At 43.1% G+C, this 15,861-nt stretch overlaps 1 protein-coding gene across 3 annotated transcripts in view; it reads right to left on the bottom strand.

Moving 5' to 3' along the window:
* prkdc (protein kinase, DNA-activated, catalytic subunit) overlaps positions 1-15,861 on the bottom strand; it is a 60,152-nt gene that overhangs the window by 10,752 nt on the left and 33,539 nt on the right. For all 3 annotated transcript variants that reach the window (XM_076290682.1, XM_076290684.1, XM_076290683.1), the window contains 21 exons: positions 14,118-14,266; positions 13,773-13,910; positions 13,381-13,500; positions 13,019-13,162; positions 12,752-12,903; positions 12,305-12,436; positions 11,804-11,912; positions 11,568-11,695; positions 11,191-11,340; positions 10,646-10,819; positions 10,127-10,225; positions 9,320-9,530; positions 8,861-9,050; positions 8,309-8,509; positions 7,901-8,016; positions 3,178-3,309; positions 2,714-2,893; positions 2,151-2,362; positions 1,362-1,500; positions 898-1,086; positions 243-467 (listed from right to left, as the gene is read on the bottom strand). In XM_076290682.1, coding sequence (XP_076146797.1) covers positions 243-467; positions 898-1,086; positions 1,362-1,500; positions 2,151-2,362; positions 2,714-2,893; positions 3,178-3,309; positions 7,901-8,016; positions 8,309-8,509; positions 8,861-9,050; positions 9,320-9,530; positions 10,127-10,225; positions 10,646-10,819; positions 11,191-11,340; positions 11,568-11,695; positions 11,804-11,912; positions 12,305-12,436; positions 12,752-12,903; positions 13,019-13,162; positions 13,381-13,500; positions 13,773-13,910; positions 14,118-14,266 — 3,290 coding nt within the window. The remainder of the gene's footprint in view (positions 1-242; positions 468-897; positions 1,087-1,361; positions 1,501-2,150; positions 2,363-2,713; positions 2,894-3,177; positions 3,310-7,900; positions 8,017-8,308; positions 8,510-8,860; positions 9,051-9,319; positions 9,531-10,126; positions 10,226-10,645; positions 10,820-11,190; positions 11,341-11,567; positions 11,696-11,803; positions 11,913-12,304; positions 12,437-12,751; positions 12,904-13,018; positions 13,163-13,380; positions 13,501-13,772; positions 13,911-14,117; positions 14,267-15,861) is intronic.

The raw sequence follows: 15,861 nt of genomic DNA, 5'->3' as shown, positions 1-15,861 counted from the left end.
AGTTCATGGCATATTTTCAAACTTGAACAATGAAGGCCTTATTATATGGGAATCTTGCTGAGAAGAGGTTGAACAAACTGCCTGACTATATAATGCAAGTTGGGGTACACCAACTATATAAATTTAAGAAAAATCTCGACTTTCTGGTATTTTAATGACAAAAAATAAAAAATAAAGATAGATGACAGATACACATGCAGAAAGTGTGCATTTGATGTAGGGCCTCAACTAGATGTGCTGACCTGCATGAAGACCTGCATGCAATTGTTGGCGTAGTACTTGGCCCGGTCGTAGTCCTCCTGCAGCACGTAGAGCAGGCTGAGCTCCTGGCTGTAGTGTGTCTCCATGACGACCTTGCGCTCCTCCACCTTCATGGCGCCGTCGACGAAGCTGAGCAGCGCCTGGTCCCGCTCACCCAGCTGCAGCTGCTTCAGCATGCTACGCATCATATAGGGCAGGTAGTTCTCCTGGTGGGGTTGTCACACACACACACACACACACGCACACACATGCGACACAGATACAGACACACACAAAACACACATACACCACACATGCACACACACACAACACACATGCGACACAGACACAGATAGAGATACAGACACAGACACAGACACAGACACAGACACACACACACACACAGAGAACACTCATGCAACACAGACACAGATACAGACACACACACACACACACACACACACAGGTGTGCATAACGCAAACAGACAAACATAACAATGCAAATGAAGAGGATATTTTCATTCCTGTTTTGGTGAACTCTAAAATCAACATTACGGATTAGCGTGGTCCATTGCTCTTTGCTATGGTTCTGATGAGTGCTCTGAGTTCGACACAGCAGGGTGATTTGATGCCTCTGAACATGAGATGGTAGCTCACCTGGTAGAAGGGCTCATTCCATATCTTATCCAGGTTCACAGGTGCGCTGTCGTCAATGTTGACCGTGGCGCAGTACTGCAGGGACTTCCACTCGGTCAGGTGACTATAGGAGTCCAGTGCCGCTATCTCCCAGAAGTCTTTCTCTGTGTCCAACGGCTCGCCGTCGGTCCAGTCCTCAATATTCAATGCCTACACAGAACACAACGCAGAACACACTCAATATGCCAGAGCACTGATGTATTAAGTCATTATTAATAGTTTATAAACACCAGTACTATAGTACCGTTAATATTCGCTGTCTACTTAGAAAAACAATAGAGTCCAACACAACATAACTCCACACGGCACTAGACCTAGCAATACCTGTACTCATTTCATCAATAAAATTACCTGCTTATTAGACATTCTTAGATTCCCTACTAGCAGTTAAGTCTAGAGATTTAATAGTTGACAGAAACCAGTACCTCGTTATAGAGCTTGACAGCCTCAGCATAGTCACTCTTGGCCTCAGCCTGTAGCGCTGCACAGGTGATGGCCTTGGTGCCAATCTTCCCTCCAAATATACCCCTCACTACATCATAGTCCCCCAGAGAGCGGTACAGTCTGTAGGGGAAGGAGAGGAGGATTGAACTAAAACTGATATTTCACCAAAAATTCCCCTCAAAGGAATGAGATTTAATATAGACAAATCTTTTTGATTGGAGATAAATATTCAAATGAGCCAAAAAAGTAACGGCATGAGTGAACAGAAAGTGAAAGTTGAAAAAAGTGAACGAAAGACCGAGAGACCAACATAAGATACCAAGGTGATCAACACAGGGACACACAGTCCCCTTTGTCCACTAGTGCAGTGTTTCCCAACCTTTTTTTTCCCTTGAAGGCCCCCTTGCCTGTGTCTAAGACAAGCCAGGGCCCCCTACCCGAATTCCTATCCGCATACACACACAAAAAGAATAAAGTGATTAATTACAAACCTATAAGTTAAGAGGTCAAAGGTAATAAATAGCTACATGAATTTAAATGTGGAACGAAAATATGTTTTAATTTGGATTGTACAGAATTTTGATTATCTAATTGGGTGTGTTATTGGGATTTTATATATTTAATGTGCACAAATATAATGTTGGTAACTTTACAACCTCAGCCCAGGCAACATTGTGCAGACCCCCTGCAATCTCTGGCGACCCCTAGTGGGGTCCATGGACCCCAGGTTGGGAACACTGCACTAGTGTGTATTGGTCGGTGGGTCATACTTGGCTAAGTGGATCCAGCGCTCGGTGTCGGGGGGCAGCTCTCTGCGTCCGCGTGCCCGTTTAGAGGGCGGCTCGTCGGGCACGACAGGGCCCTTCAACAGGCTCTCCTCCAGCAGCAGGATGCCCATGGGCTGCTGCAGGCTGGCCAGGCAGCTGGAGCTCACTGCCCCTGGCTGCACCCCCAACAGCTCCCTGTGCTGGTAGCTCATGTCCTAAAGCAACAGCACCACACAGAGTCATGTGTACAGCCCGCACCAGCATGCAGCACCTGCCACATGTACCATACACTACAAAGTATGTACGCTACAAAGATGCTGAATTAAGAAACCTAACTGCAATGCCATATCATGAAAACATACCAATGTATTTCTACAGTTAAGTGGTTAAAACTTTGCTCTTAAATTGAAATGTGTGAATATGAGATGAGCTTTCTCCTTAGTTTAGAATGTAGTCCAAAAGCCTATTCCAGAAGTCAAAACAGGTCTCAAACAAGTACCTCTCTAATAAACACGTAGAAGAGGAGATACGATGCATAGCGATGCTTGACAGAGGGAGGGTCTTACCTGCACACATGCCACAAACGGGGGGAAGTACACTGTGCTCTTGTTCAAGAAAATGTTCATGTTCTGCAGCAGGTCCTCCAGAACCCCCCTCTGCTCACTAGAGGACTTGGAGCGTTCCATTTCAGCGAGGATTCCGGAGAACAGAGCGCTGAACAGCTGCTTGGCCAGGGTGGCGTCCCTCTGGAAGTGGACAGGAAGTAATCAGTGGCCACTCACACTCATTAACAAAGCGGGGGAGTCTGGAATGAATTCTGTATGCTTGTGTGTGTGTGTGTGTGTGTGTGTGTGTGTGTGTGTGTCTGTGTGTGTGTGTGTGTGTGTGTGTGTGTGTGTGTGAGAGTGTGTGTGTGTGTGTCTGTGTGTGTGTGTGTGTGTGTGTGTGTGTGTGTCTGTGTGTGTGAGAGTGTGTGTGTGAGAGTGTGTGTGTGTGTGTGTGTGTGTGTGTATCTGAGAGACATGACCACCTGTGCCAGGGCCTGCAGTGGTGCGATGAGGCTGCTGTGCTGGATCTGGATGTCGGGCAGATCTCCCACCCTGTAGCTGCGGTACAGCGTCACCTGGGCGTCTCGCCGGATCTTCTGCTCCGCTCGCTTCTCCTGCACACACACACACACACACACACCACACACACACACACACACACACGTGGAAAAGGCTACCAACAGCTGTTGCCATTACCTCAAGGACCGACTGACAGGCCTACACACCATAATGTAGGGCTGGGCGATATAAACGGTATAAGCGGTATGCGATAAAAATTTGGCCAACGATAGAGATTTTTGTTATACCGGCATATTGCGATAGGTCATTATGTCATCAAATTGCAACACGCTTGGCCTGCCGGGACCGGCAGCAACCACGAGGAGGCCACAGGTGTGGAAAAATGGCAGCGAGCGGTGAAGGTATTGTAACGATTTGATAGCGACACACACAGTTGTCCAATCAAAAGGTTTATTCACTGAGAATGAGAGCCGGGACACAGACCCAGAACACGATACACACGGGGCAGGTCAAGTACACACACACGCTACACATACAGGGGTGGACGCAGCCCCCCACACAAAAAGGATCACACACGAGGGAGAACTAAAAGGGAAACATGTCACGATAAAGACGCTAACTTTAGACTTATAACTTAGGAGAAATACAGACATAAACCCCCAAACAGGGTAGGAATTTCACGACGGCCACGTCGTTGCCTCTTGCGTTGGCCGTGAGGCCCCTTTGAAAATCAGAGGTTTACAGGCCACGGTGGCCTTGGTGCCCCCTTCTTTCAATATTCTGCTTTGCGTCCTAGCGATTTTTATTTAGCCTGTGTGGCCTGTCAAAATAATCTAAGCATTCACAGCGCAAATTAATTGAGTATTTTACGCAGTGGAGAAAGTGACAGCGCAAGAAAGAAAGTGCGTCCAAATTCCATTGAACTACTCGCGAAGTAGCCTATTCATCACACAGACATCACAAGTATCACATGAAAGAGCTTTTTCTCAGCTTTTAAACGATGTTACCCGATAATTGCTTAGTTGAACGGTTCGCGAGAAAAGTAAATAATATAATTCAATTTAATCATACTTTCTACTGAAGGTTTTGCGTCCCATGATCTCCCAACCCATTCATCTCGGATACTTCACGAACCCTTCTTTTAACACACGACAAACCTCATATCAAAATAAACAGCAGACCTTACCGAACACAAAGGTGTAAGCAGTCCCCTGTACAGTTAGCCGTTCCAGAGTAATCCAGTTTTGAATTTGTAGTAAATTTCGACATGCATGGATGTCTCCAAATTTGGGCTTTTAAGTTTTACAATGTGTTTAAATTGTTCCACATGATTTCATAACGGGCCAAATACAAAATAAATGTTACAAATATCGCCTAGATATTGGTAAATCAGAGGACAGCTGACTGAGTTTGTGAAAGTAGCCTTAGCCTAATGATCACAAAATGCTAAGCATGCATCTAGGCTATTTGAGTTTCTTAAAGCTGAGCTGTGGTTAAATTGTTCAATACATGATTTTATAACAGGCCAAATATAAAATAAATGTTATAGCCTAGATATCTGTAAATATTAGATGATCAGATGATTTACAGTTCTATGTAATATGTCATGTTTCATGTTTTTGTAATGTTTCATACAGTGATGTCTACTGCAGTGAATAGGCTAAATAAAACTTTGATCATTTTTATAGCCAATACATTTTTAAACTAGATGTACCGCATAGCGGTACAAAATATGACCGCCGCTCAGTCCTGTACATCCGTTCCGCGAAAATAAATCACACTTCAATTTGTCTCCATATTTTACTCCATCCCCCACTCTTGAAACTTTTGTGTATGCTTGTTTGGCATGCCTGAGTGTGTGTGTGCGGCTGCACAGAGAGTAGCCTACTGGTGCTGAAAAGGTGAATAGATTGTAGAATAGCCAAAGAAGCATTGTTATAAAACCTTTAACATCTCTAAACAATCACAAGTAGGGCAGTTCATCACAGTTCATCCATTGCAACTGGATTGATGAAAGGTCACTTACACCTGTAGGCTACATTGTATTTGGGAAAAGCAAAAGGTATCAGCATAATGTTATTTATTTATTTATAAACAAAAACATCTCTGTCAGTTCCATGCCGTTTTCAACAGCTATCAAAAACAAAGGTCATTTTTGGATGGATGGATTTTTTGTGAATGTTTCTTCTTCTACATAAGATTTTAGTCATCTTTAGTTCATGTGATACTTTATTGTCAATGCACAAATTAAGTAACAGTAGTCTGAAACTTTATTGTTAATGCACAAATTAAGTAACAGTAGTCTGAAACGAAATGCTGTTTTACATCTAGTGGTGCAAATAACTGACATGTCCAAATGGGCCTTGATGAAATGCGTCGCTAGACTGTTCATACACATTTTAACGGGCCAAAGTTGAAGAGCTGTTGTCCGTTATTGTTCGTGCAAATATAGGCTGATTCATGTTCCCTTCCATTGTGTAACTGAGGTCCATGGCTATAGTCTGGCTTTCATCAGACCAACCTCAATCTTTTAAGAAATCAAAAAATAAATAGCGGGCAGATCAGGCTGGGTTCACCAAGCCTAGTCCATAGGCACCCGATATTGTTCACGCTCTGGCTATTCTAAATGCAAAAATGCATCAGGGAGTTATGACAAAACTGTAACTAACAAACTAGATCCTAATAGAAAGCTGTTAGCTTCCCTAAGCTACAGGTAGGCTTATAAGGTAGGCCTATTTACAACATAAATTGTCAATAGGCTATGCTGGCGACACAAATAAAATCTCCTTTGGAAACCAATGGCTTACGTCTTACAGTATCAAGCGGACTTAAACTGCCATATCGTGGCGAAAAGTTGTAATAAAATTCACGCAGCTCCATGAGTCAAGGAAAGCGCGAATGAAGTAGCCACTTCTAAATGGGACCCACTACACAGTAGCTTAAGGTGTGTTGCTAAAGCAGCCATAATGAAATGAAGGTGTCATTGTTTGGATACTTCACACACACGTGCTTTTTAATTTCACAGACTACAACTACCAAGCTGGAATCAAAGCACATCGATTCCCCTCTCACACCCTGCACGCACTTAAAACAAAATAAACAGGCGTCTCAGTCTCACGCATGTATAGGCAAAACTGTATCAGACCGGTGTAACGTTGGTAAATCTTCCATTGCACAGAATGATTTTTGTAGCACATGCAACAAATGACAGTCGAAAGATACAATTACAGTGCTGCTATCAATTTGCTTGGTATAACCGCATTTATAGTTTTCTACAAATGCAATCAATCAAATTGGCCTCCATCACTCAACCAACGCTAACGGTAACATTAACTAGGTCCTTATTGATATTATAAGATTAACGTACCTGCAGTAAAAACCAAGCATGTCCGTAAACATCCTCAGATTTATTTCAGCTTCAAGAAGAAATGGGAATTACATTTCATGTGAACATCATCCTATCCTTATTAGACGTTCTCTGCGGTAAACTAGTCCTTGTAGGAAGCGTCCATTGTTCCAACCCACTTTTAACTTCCAACAAAATTACGTCTCACTACAACGATGCGCCATCTAGTGGACAAACGACAACTTATCGCCAATACTGGAAATGCAGCCATGATGATGATGAATATTTATTTTGGCTTTCTTTTAATGCTACTAAATTTGTAATTATGTATTGACCGTTCTAATACCGATAGTAAGTGGGTGCCTGTGTGTGTGTGCATGTGTATATGTGTGCACTGCCATCTACAGGCCAATGAGAGTACAGTCACTAAATGTACACCAAACCTAATTTTTTTAGACCCCCCCATGGATGAAATTCTACGAAACTTGGCATACCCCCAGAGAATGCCAGGTCAATCATACACATAAAATTTGGTGCAGTTCTGAACATCTTAAATGAAGATAGGGGCGATTAAAGCAGAATAATATTGCATTTTCATTTTTTACCGGGGGGGTGCAAATCACAAATGAGTGATTATGGGCCAGATTGATGTGGGCCCTTGAGACCAACATACCATAAAAGATTCTTCATCCTCAGTGCCACGGTTCAGGTAGTTATTTAGGAAAAACTGCTTTTTTTGCGGTTCGGGGGGCCCAGCACGGGGGGGGGGAGTGGCCCCCGGGGACGAAACGAAATTTTTCCATAAAAGTCTAGTGGGGCTACATACCCACCAAATTTCATGTGCCCCGGTGGTTCGGTGTCCCGGGTATCGTTGACCAAAAATTCAGGAAGTAGATGACGGGAAAAAAAAAAAAAAAAACTTTGACAATCCCTATATGACCGCTTCGCTAGCTTCGCTAGCGGCGGTCATAATAAGTAACAATCTTGACTATTTTATGCAAGAACCTGTTAGACCTATATTGGAATTCCCACACCAAATTATACCGCAATATATACCGTTTACCGTATGTGTCCCAAATTATACCGCAATATGAATTTTAGGCCATATCGCCCACCCCTACCATAATGTCACAATAACCTACACGGACATTTAGCAAAATGTTTCCAAAGGTCTAATCCAACATTCAGAGATACATCATATAAGGGAAACCTGGTACCATACTGTAAGTTTTGGAAAATGCCTGTGCTCTTCTCAAGCAGAGGAACAGCACAGAGCCTCAAACACATAAGCATCTGAAGACACACAGATGTCCAGAAAAACCATGAGCTGGATAGCCTACCTTCTCCTGCCTCTGTGAGCTGATCTCCTTCTTGGCGAAGTGCAGGCTGACCTTCTCCTGGTCCTTCAGGAAGCGCCTCCGCAGCCTCAGGATGTCTGCACGCCGCTCCCGCTCAGCTGACGGGACACAGACACATCATTCACCACATAGCTCTGTATGCTATTGCAGGGATTAAAGTATAGCATAGTTGTATTTTTGTGTCCAGAGTCAGGACTGAATTGATTAAAGTAAGTTTATAGGTGCTATGTAACTTGATTAGGAGGGCACAGCTTCCTTTTCAGTGACTGGTTAACGCAATTCACAGAGATCTCTGCAGATGAACCAATCCAGTGAACCAAAACACCAGTCACCCAACAGAAATGTATCTTGCAAATGACCCGCAGCGTACGAACGATTGTGATTGGTCACCTGCACTCCTGCTGTCTGCCTCATCAGAGGGAGCGGCGCTGCGCTTGGAGCCAAAGCCCGCCCCCACGCTCTTCCACGAGGGGGGCCTGTCCCTCTTCCCAAACACCAGCAGCGAGGACGCCGACTCAGAGGCAGGCAGGGAGTACTCGGCCAGCGTGTCCACGCTGCTGCCTGTCAGCCAGTTGTATGCTGTGCGTCTCCCTGAAGACACAGACACACACACACTTATATTTTTATTTGAACTCACCAATAATATTTCTCACAGAAGGGATTCAAATATTTCCAGAGGTGAAATATACAGCTTTTACAGTAACACTCATGGGTACACAAAACATTGCCTGTGCCACACAGCAAGGCAGCAAGCACACACACGCACTCAGTCACACTTGCACTTCAATAGCTTGACACATACAGATCCACCACCCTATAATGTCATCATCATCTCACTCTTAAGAGACATGTTTGCTACATTTTAGAAACTGTTCTACGTATGTGAAGAATGCAGAGATTCATTTTCCCTGTGCAGACAAAAGGCTGGTGAGACTCCAGTACCTGAGCCTGGAGCCTGCGTCTGGCTGAACTCCAGGGACCCCTGCGTGGCCCTGACCTGCCCGACTATACTGATGGACTGGGAGCCGCCGCTGCCGGTGCCAATGCCCTCGCTCTGAGACGCCTGGGTCTCCACAAACATGGGAGTGAGCACCGTGCTCCGCAGACGCCAGTTCGCATCGACCTTGTAGTCCTGAGAGGAGAGAGAAGGAAAGGTGTAATAAACCTTAAACCTGTTATTATTAGACTAGAATGCTGTGACATATTTAACCAACTTTCCATACAATACTCCACATGATATTAACATATCATGCGGCGCTCACAGGACAATTGGTAAATTACTACTCTGTCTCAACTGTATGACTAAATAAAGACTTCTCCAGACAATGCACTTTGAGCTGATTATGCTTCCTTCAAAGAGTTCAAAGTTCATTCTATAATTGGCTCCGGTGTGAAGCGGACCTGGAACTTGCACTCAGACAGCGGGTACTCGAACATGTTGCGGGTGTAGTCGGGGCTCTGGCTGGTCCTCTCCAGCAGCAGGTCGGTGGCCAGGCTGAGGAAGCGCTCCTCGATGCGCGGCGAGTACAGTGAACGCAGCACCACCAGCATCCGGTCCAGGGTCGCTCCCGGCAACCGTTGCTCCTGACTCCAGAAGTTACGAACATACAGCCTGGAGGGGTTGAGCAGATCTCCAGCATAAGTACAGTATATCTAAGCAACAATCTATACCATTAACGTATTTAAATAGGGTATTACCAAGACTAAGTGAAAAATGGCGTATATATGAAGAGTTTGGTTCCCAAACGCTATCTGCTATCTGCATTTTTTAAAACATTAATAAGTCATGTTATTTGTATAATTGTATATTTCAGGTAATATCAATACAATTGCATTTGTGTTGTTTTGACTGAGTAAAGATGAATCAAATAACAATAAACCAGTTACAGTTCCACTGAAATTAACAAAAATGAAAATAAATTATTTATGAAAATTCATTCAAATGGGGGATATAGTGTTTTGGAACCAAACTCTTCATATTCTGTACAGCACAGCATCCACTAGTGTCGTACAATAACCTACATTCAGCAGCTTTGGAGAGGATCAAACCATTTACCTTGATCTTTGTTATCTCAAATAAGTTTATCTTGAATAATAATACAAAAAAAAGTTTCTTCAATGCCTGCATTTCAATTTCAACAGAAACATTTTTTTATGGGCAGAGGTTTTTTCAGCAGAGGTGGGGCTTGCTGCTACTAGAGCACTCACTGAAGCCCAGTGTTATCGTCTGCAAGTCCCTGAAGCAGAGTGTCTTTGGCTGCGTTCAACACCTCCAGAGAAGTCGGGTCTTCCTTGCTCTCAGAATCACTACAAAGACAACAGAACCATCACCAACATGCACACCAGTGAATTAGCATCAAAACTAATACCATCCAGAAATACAGAACACGGCTGAGAGAGAGTTGGAGAGACCAACTAAGATGTAAAACTGACATAACTGACAGAATCTCACTCAGTAGAGAAGAGACTGAGAGTGTGAGGTATATATATCTATTGTGTGGACCATTAAGAAGATGAACATAGTGAGAAGAAAGGGAAAGGTCAAGCATACCTAAGAGGTCAATCATACCTAAGAGGTGAAGTATACCTACGAGGTCAAGTATACCTACGAGGTCAAGTATACCTAAGAGGTCAAGTATACCTAAGAGGTCAAGTATACCTAAGAGGTCAAGTATACAGTACCTAAGAGGTCAAGTATACCAAACCCAACGGAACAGAAGGCCTGACCTGTAGTTGTCCTGGATCCACATGAGGATGTCGTACATGCGTTCGCGGCACACGGGTGACGGGTGGGAGGTGAACGCGCAGACGGCCGGCAGTAGCTCCTTCAGCTCCTCTGGCTTCAGCGGGGCCAGCAGCTTATGCACAATGTCCAGACACACACGCTGCCTTGCTTCATCTCTGATCACACACACACACACACACACACACACACACACACACACACACACACAGACACAGACACACATATTCAGGTCATATTCAAAATCATGGGAGTTTTCTTTAAATGTTTTGTAAATATGAAAGAAAAATCACATCAGAGAGGAATTAGATCCCGTTAGATCTGGTTAACAGTTAGATCCAGTCAAACTATTTATTAATATCTGATTGGACGAAAAGTATTCCATAAGTGGTGATATCCCAGGACATCCCCATGACAACCAAACCACAGCCATGGGTATATCCTTTACTAACCCCGCTCTCACTCATGCCATATTGCGTAATTTCACACAACTTTTGTAGCCATGGTTTGTATGCTGATGCGTGTGTACCTGTGGCTCATGATCTGGGTGAAGTCTTTGGTCTTGAGGTGCATGTAGATGTCAGGGATGACCTCAGCCCGACTGGCCACACACTCCAGACAGTGAGTCTTCAGGATGCCATGCAGCTTTGGCAGCAGGAAGAACACCGCATTGACAAACCTGAGGGTAAACATTAATATTTACATGATCTGGGAGTGTCAATCCCAGTATCTAATGTGGATCAGCCAGCCACATAAAGTTAGCAAAATATGTTAACATTCAAAAAGTGGATTGACAAAAGACCTGACAATAACCTGACACCTGAATGTGATTTCACTGTGACATATAAACGGACGAATATAGTAAGAAAACAAATGACAAGTAAGCTTCAGAGACATGTTCCTCACCTGTCCACTAGAGGGGGGAAGTGCTTGCACACTTTGCTAAGGCCAATAATGAATTTGTCATCCATGTTTTTCTTCTTCAAGTCCATCAGCTTTGAAACGGTGATACTGAATAAAGACTCGTCATGTTGCTGCAAGAAGGTCACATGTTTGTCAATACACATCATCCAGTGAAATGCACACTAGAATTTCCAAATAAACAGCAGTTTCTGTTCCAAAACTGAGAGAAAGTCACTTACATTTTTCGCAGCCTGGTAATTTAGGATCAGGCCAATGATTTCAGCAGCAGCAGAGAAGACCTCTTTATACCGAACAAAACCCAGATTATTGGCAAGGGACTGGAAATACCTGGAGAGTCATGCACATGAGGTATTATATAGGTATTACATAAAGGCCTGAATACAAGTTACAGTAGTGCTTGTCCTAACAGGATGCGATGCGAGCGAACATTAGTGATAAAATCTGTTTAATTACATTGTTTTCAATCAGTGTGTCCTGACTGTACGCAACGTTTTGAGAGAACTTTTGTCGGACGCCCATTTTTCTATTTTCTTTCTGTCGTTCACGTTGCTCTGCCATTTTGAATGAGAAATATGACTCAATAGGAGGGCAAATTTAACGGATTCAGTGTAGACAGACGGCATTTAATGCTACAAGACAGTCGCTTGCTCGCGTCCTGTGAGGACACGCTGTTAGATGTTAGACGTCTGAGGTGAATGGCTGAACAGGTGTGTGTTTACCGGTCCTGGTCCACACTACATTCACTATCGTAGGGAGGCAGGTTGTTAGCCAGCACAATGCCCAGCAACTGCAAGCCGACGGAGTTGTCCTTGCTGTTGGGGTCGGTCCCAGCAAAGCGCTCGTAGATCAGACTAGAAGACAAGGAGAATCACCAGAGATAGAGCAGGCACACACAATTAATCTTCATAACTACCCCAGCAGTCTACTGTGTAGAAAAGTCTACACCATCTTCACAACCTATTCTAATACTCATAATTCATCTTATGACTGAAAATACTGAAGAAAAAATACTGATATTAAGGACTTCAATTTGTGGGCAGATATGGGCAGCAGGCTCTCTGATAATAAACACACTCATGATCTGTACTTGAAGGAAGACAATCCTAACTTATATCAGATCTCAATGTCTAAGTCTCTGTTTGGCTCGGTGCAGGGCTCCTCCTCACCTGTAAGGCACATGCAGACAGTCCCTCCAGCACTCCACCACTGTGCGGATGATCTCCAGGTTGTGGCGGAACACCGGCCTCTTCTGGTTGAAGCTGTTCCGCATCAGGAACTCCAGCAGACGGTTGGCTAGGACCTCGTCTTTGGTGTTGCCCTGGAGACGCAGCAGTGAGGGAGCTTAATATTTCAATGCCATCAACATGGATTTTATTGTCAAAAGTTTAAAGTTATTTGTACTTTAACAATTGAACTCTTAGAACCCTAGGAACCTTGGGAGTGGCCAGGCTGGTCCAGGAGAGAACGGTCACCACAATGTCCACCACCATGAAGTGGATCCCCTCCCCACCGTTTTTCCCAGACACTACCAGCTGCAGCAGTGGCCCCAGCCAGTGTTTGGCATAGGGACGGAAAACCTGATGTGTGGATAACATGACAAAATCAGATGGGGAAAAAAACACCACAATGATAGAACATTCACAATACACAATGCTACATTTTCCACTTCATTCAGTTACTAATGCATTGATCAACTCCTCTGTTCATTCAAAAGTATAGGATAGGGAAAAAGTATGGATCATAGAACAGGTGGACATTAAATGTCCGAGGGATGGATGTGAAGCACTGTACCCACCTCCTCTGTGTTGATAATGAGTTTGGCAATGAACAGACGGATATTGAGTGCCGTGGATGGATTTCCCAGCTTCCCGTGCAGGAACTTCATCCAGGGAGGCAGGTCAGAAGCAGAAGTTCCCTAACACAACCACATACACACATACGTGACATTTGCAGTCTGAAGAAACCACTCAAGATAGCACCATAAATGAAAGCACCTGGCTTACATTCACCTGATACTTGCAGCACAAGTGGTTTTAAAGGAACATGCCAGCGTTGACCAAATGTTGGAGTTCTCTTGTCACTTTTGGGAGCTATAGGCTAGATCCAACCACCTCAATGAGCTACAGTATGCTTAGCTAAGATAACGATGGTTGTGAGTTAAAACAACTTATACCCACACACTCTCACCTCCTGGACTTTGGGTGTGATGTTGTTCCTCTGCATATGGTTGAGAAGAGCTGTCATAGTGGCCATACACTCGTGCTGGTTCAGCTCGTCCATCTCCAACTCCACCATCTCTTCCTGGGAGGCAATGTCTGCTTGTTCCTTTACACACACACACACACACACACACAAAATACACAAATGTAAAAAAGTCTTCCTTCTCACACATGCATTACTAGGCTAAAATCTTGCAGAATGCCAGAAATGTTCTTCATATTGGCAAGAAAATACAGGCACTTTGATTCAGACCAGAGATAATTACTGATGGTGTGTAAAACATAAACCTAAAAATGTCATCCGAGCACCAACCTGTGTTTTCTTGGCCCTACTGTGGGCTGATGGATTTTGGGAATTGTAGGAGAAGCTCTGCACCCCAGTGGAAAAGTCGAACTGGCTCATTTCTTCACTAAGACTGCTGTCTGCCATGTAAGACTGGGAGGAGAGGTACACTGGCATGTCTGGGGGAAGACGGCGAAAACAACAGGATCAAACTGTTTCACTTCATGAAAAAATGAAGAACATTGTTATGAGAGTGGCACTCTGATGTAATGCCCATATTAAAAAATAGTGTTATGTAAGCTTACATCCATAGTACGAAGGGTGAAATACATCTCTAAGTAAACATTACAAAATAAATATTTTGCCACACAAGTGGTTGGTCTGGTTATTAACAGGAAGGAGGATTGACATAAGCTTGAAAATACCACTGAGTGACCATTTGCTACTGACATATCCTTTATTGGCTGCAACAACACACAAAAGCAAAGTAGAACGTTCTATTGTCCTTAATTGACCTGGTTTTAAAATGATGGAATCCACAATGGGTGATGAAATACCTTTGATTGAGCAAGCACATCAAGAAACTCTGCTACTGCACAATCATGACAGAATATTAATAAATATTAGTTTCAAAACAGAACGCAAAGATGCTTGGCTCGAAGCATTAAAACGTTTCTATAAATATAGAGTGGGAAGACTAGCAACATGAAGAGAGAGGTTGTTCTGCTGGCATCACTGTGTCAAGTTGTTGACCTCATCAGGTGATGGTGTGCTGATATTATTGTGCATACCTAATTCCCAACTCCTCCTTTTGTACTTCATTTACTGTACCTTATTTTGTAATCCCTCAAAACCTCTGGCACAGTATTGATTTATTTGCCCTGAAACATGATGGTGCCAGTGTGGTATATGTTCACATTTAGAATCCTTTCTGTCCCTTATGCCAAGGGTGCCAATGCTTACAGAATGTCCCCTGTATTTTAAGGAAGACCATTTATTTATGTATGATACTTTTTACTTTTTTATTCATTCACAAAGAAAATTGGTGTCCTTAAAGGTTGGACATTTCCTATTTTTTTTTACTTAAGGCATTAAGATACATTTCCAAAAGATGATTTTATATTCCTCTTTTTAGTCAACTTTAGCAGAGTTGCCAATAATTCTGGAGGGTACTGTATGTGTGTATGTGTGTGTGTGTGTGTGTGTGTGTGCACATGTGTATGTGTGTAAGAGAGAGTGTGTGTGAGACAGTCCTGCCTTGTAGCATCATCCTCTATCAGCAACCCACCATCTACAGGCCGATGGGTGTACAGTCACTAAATGTACACATAAATTATTTTATACTCCCCCACCCATGGATGAAATTCCACGAAACTTGACATACAGGTCAGGTTTTTTATACACATGAAATTTGGTGCAGTTCAGAACATCTTAACAAAAGATAGGGGTGATATTATTTATTTCAGCTCTATTAATCAAAATGTTGCTGTTGATATTACTTAGTTATTGTGTGTAGTCGTTAACTTATAGTTATAGGTTATTACATTTTGCAGAAGCTTTTGTCCAAAATGACTTACAGAATATGAACATTACATTAGTTAAAATAGCAGTTTTTTTTGTAAATAATAAAGTCAATTTTGAAAAAATTAAGCTGAAAAATCCTAAATCAAACATTATAGTAATGACAACAATAATATCGATAACAATATCAAATATCAACAATGAAAAGATAATTAATTAATGAAATGTAAGGTGAACAGAGTCTTTAAACCCC

This window comes from Alosa pseudoharengus, unplaced genomic scaffold (assembly GCF_046254945.1).
Source record: "Alosa pseudoharengus isolate Yale_2024_CS ecotype anadromous, Long Island Sound unplaced genomic scaffold, YU_APseudo_1.1 YU_APseudo_1.1_scf_18, whole genome shotgun sequence".
In the NCBI taxonomy this organism is placed as follows: domain Eukaryota; kingdom Metazoa; phylum Chordata; class Actinopteri; order Clupeiformes; family Clupeidae; genus Alosa; species Alosa pseudoharengus.
This window is presented reverse-complemented; position numbering and strand designations above follow the sequence as displayed.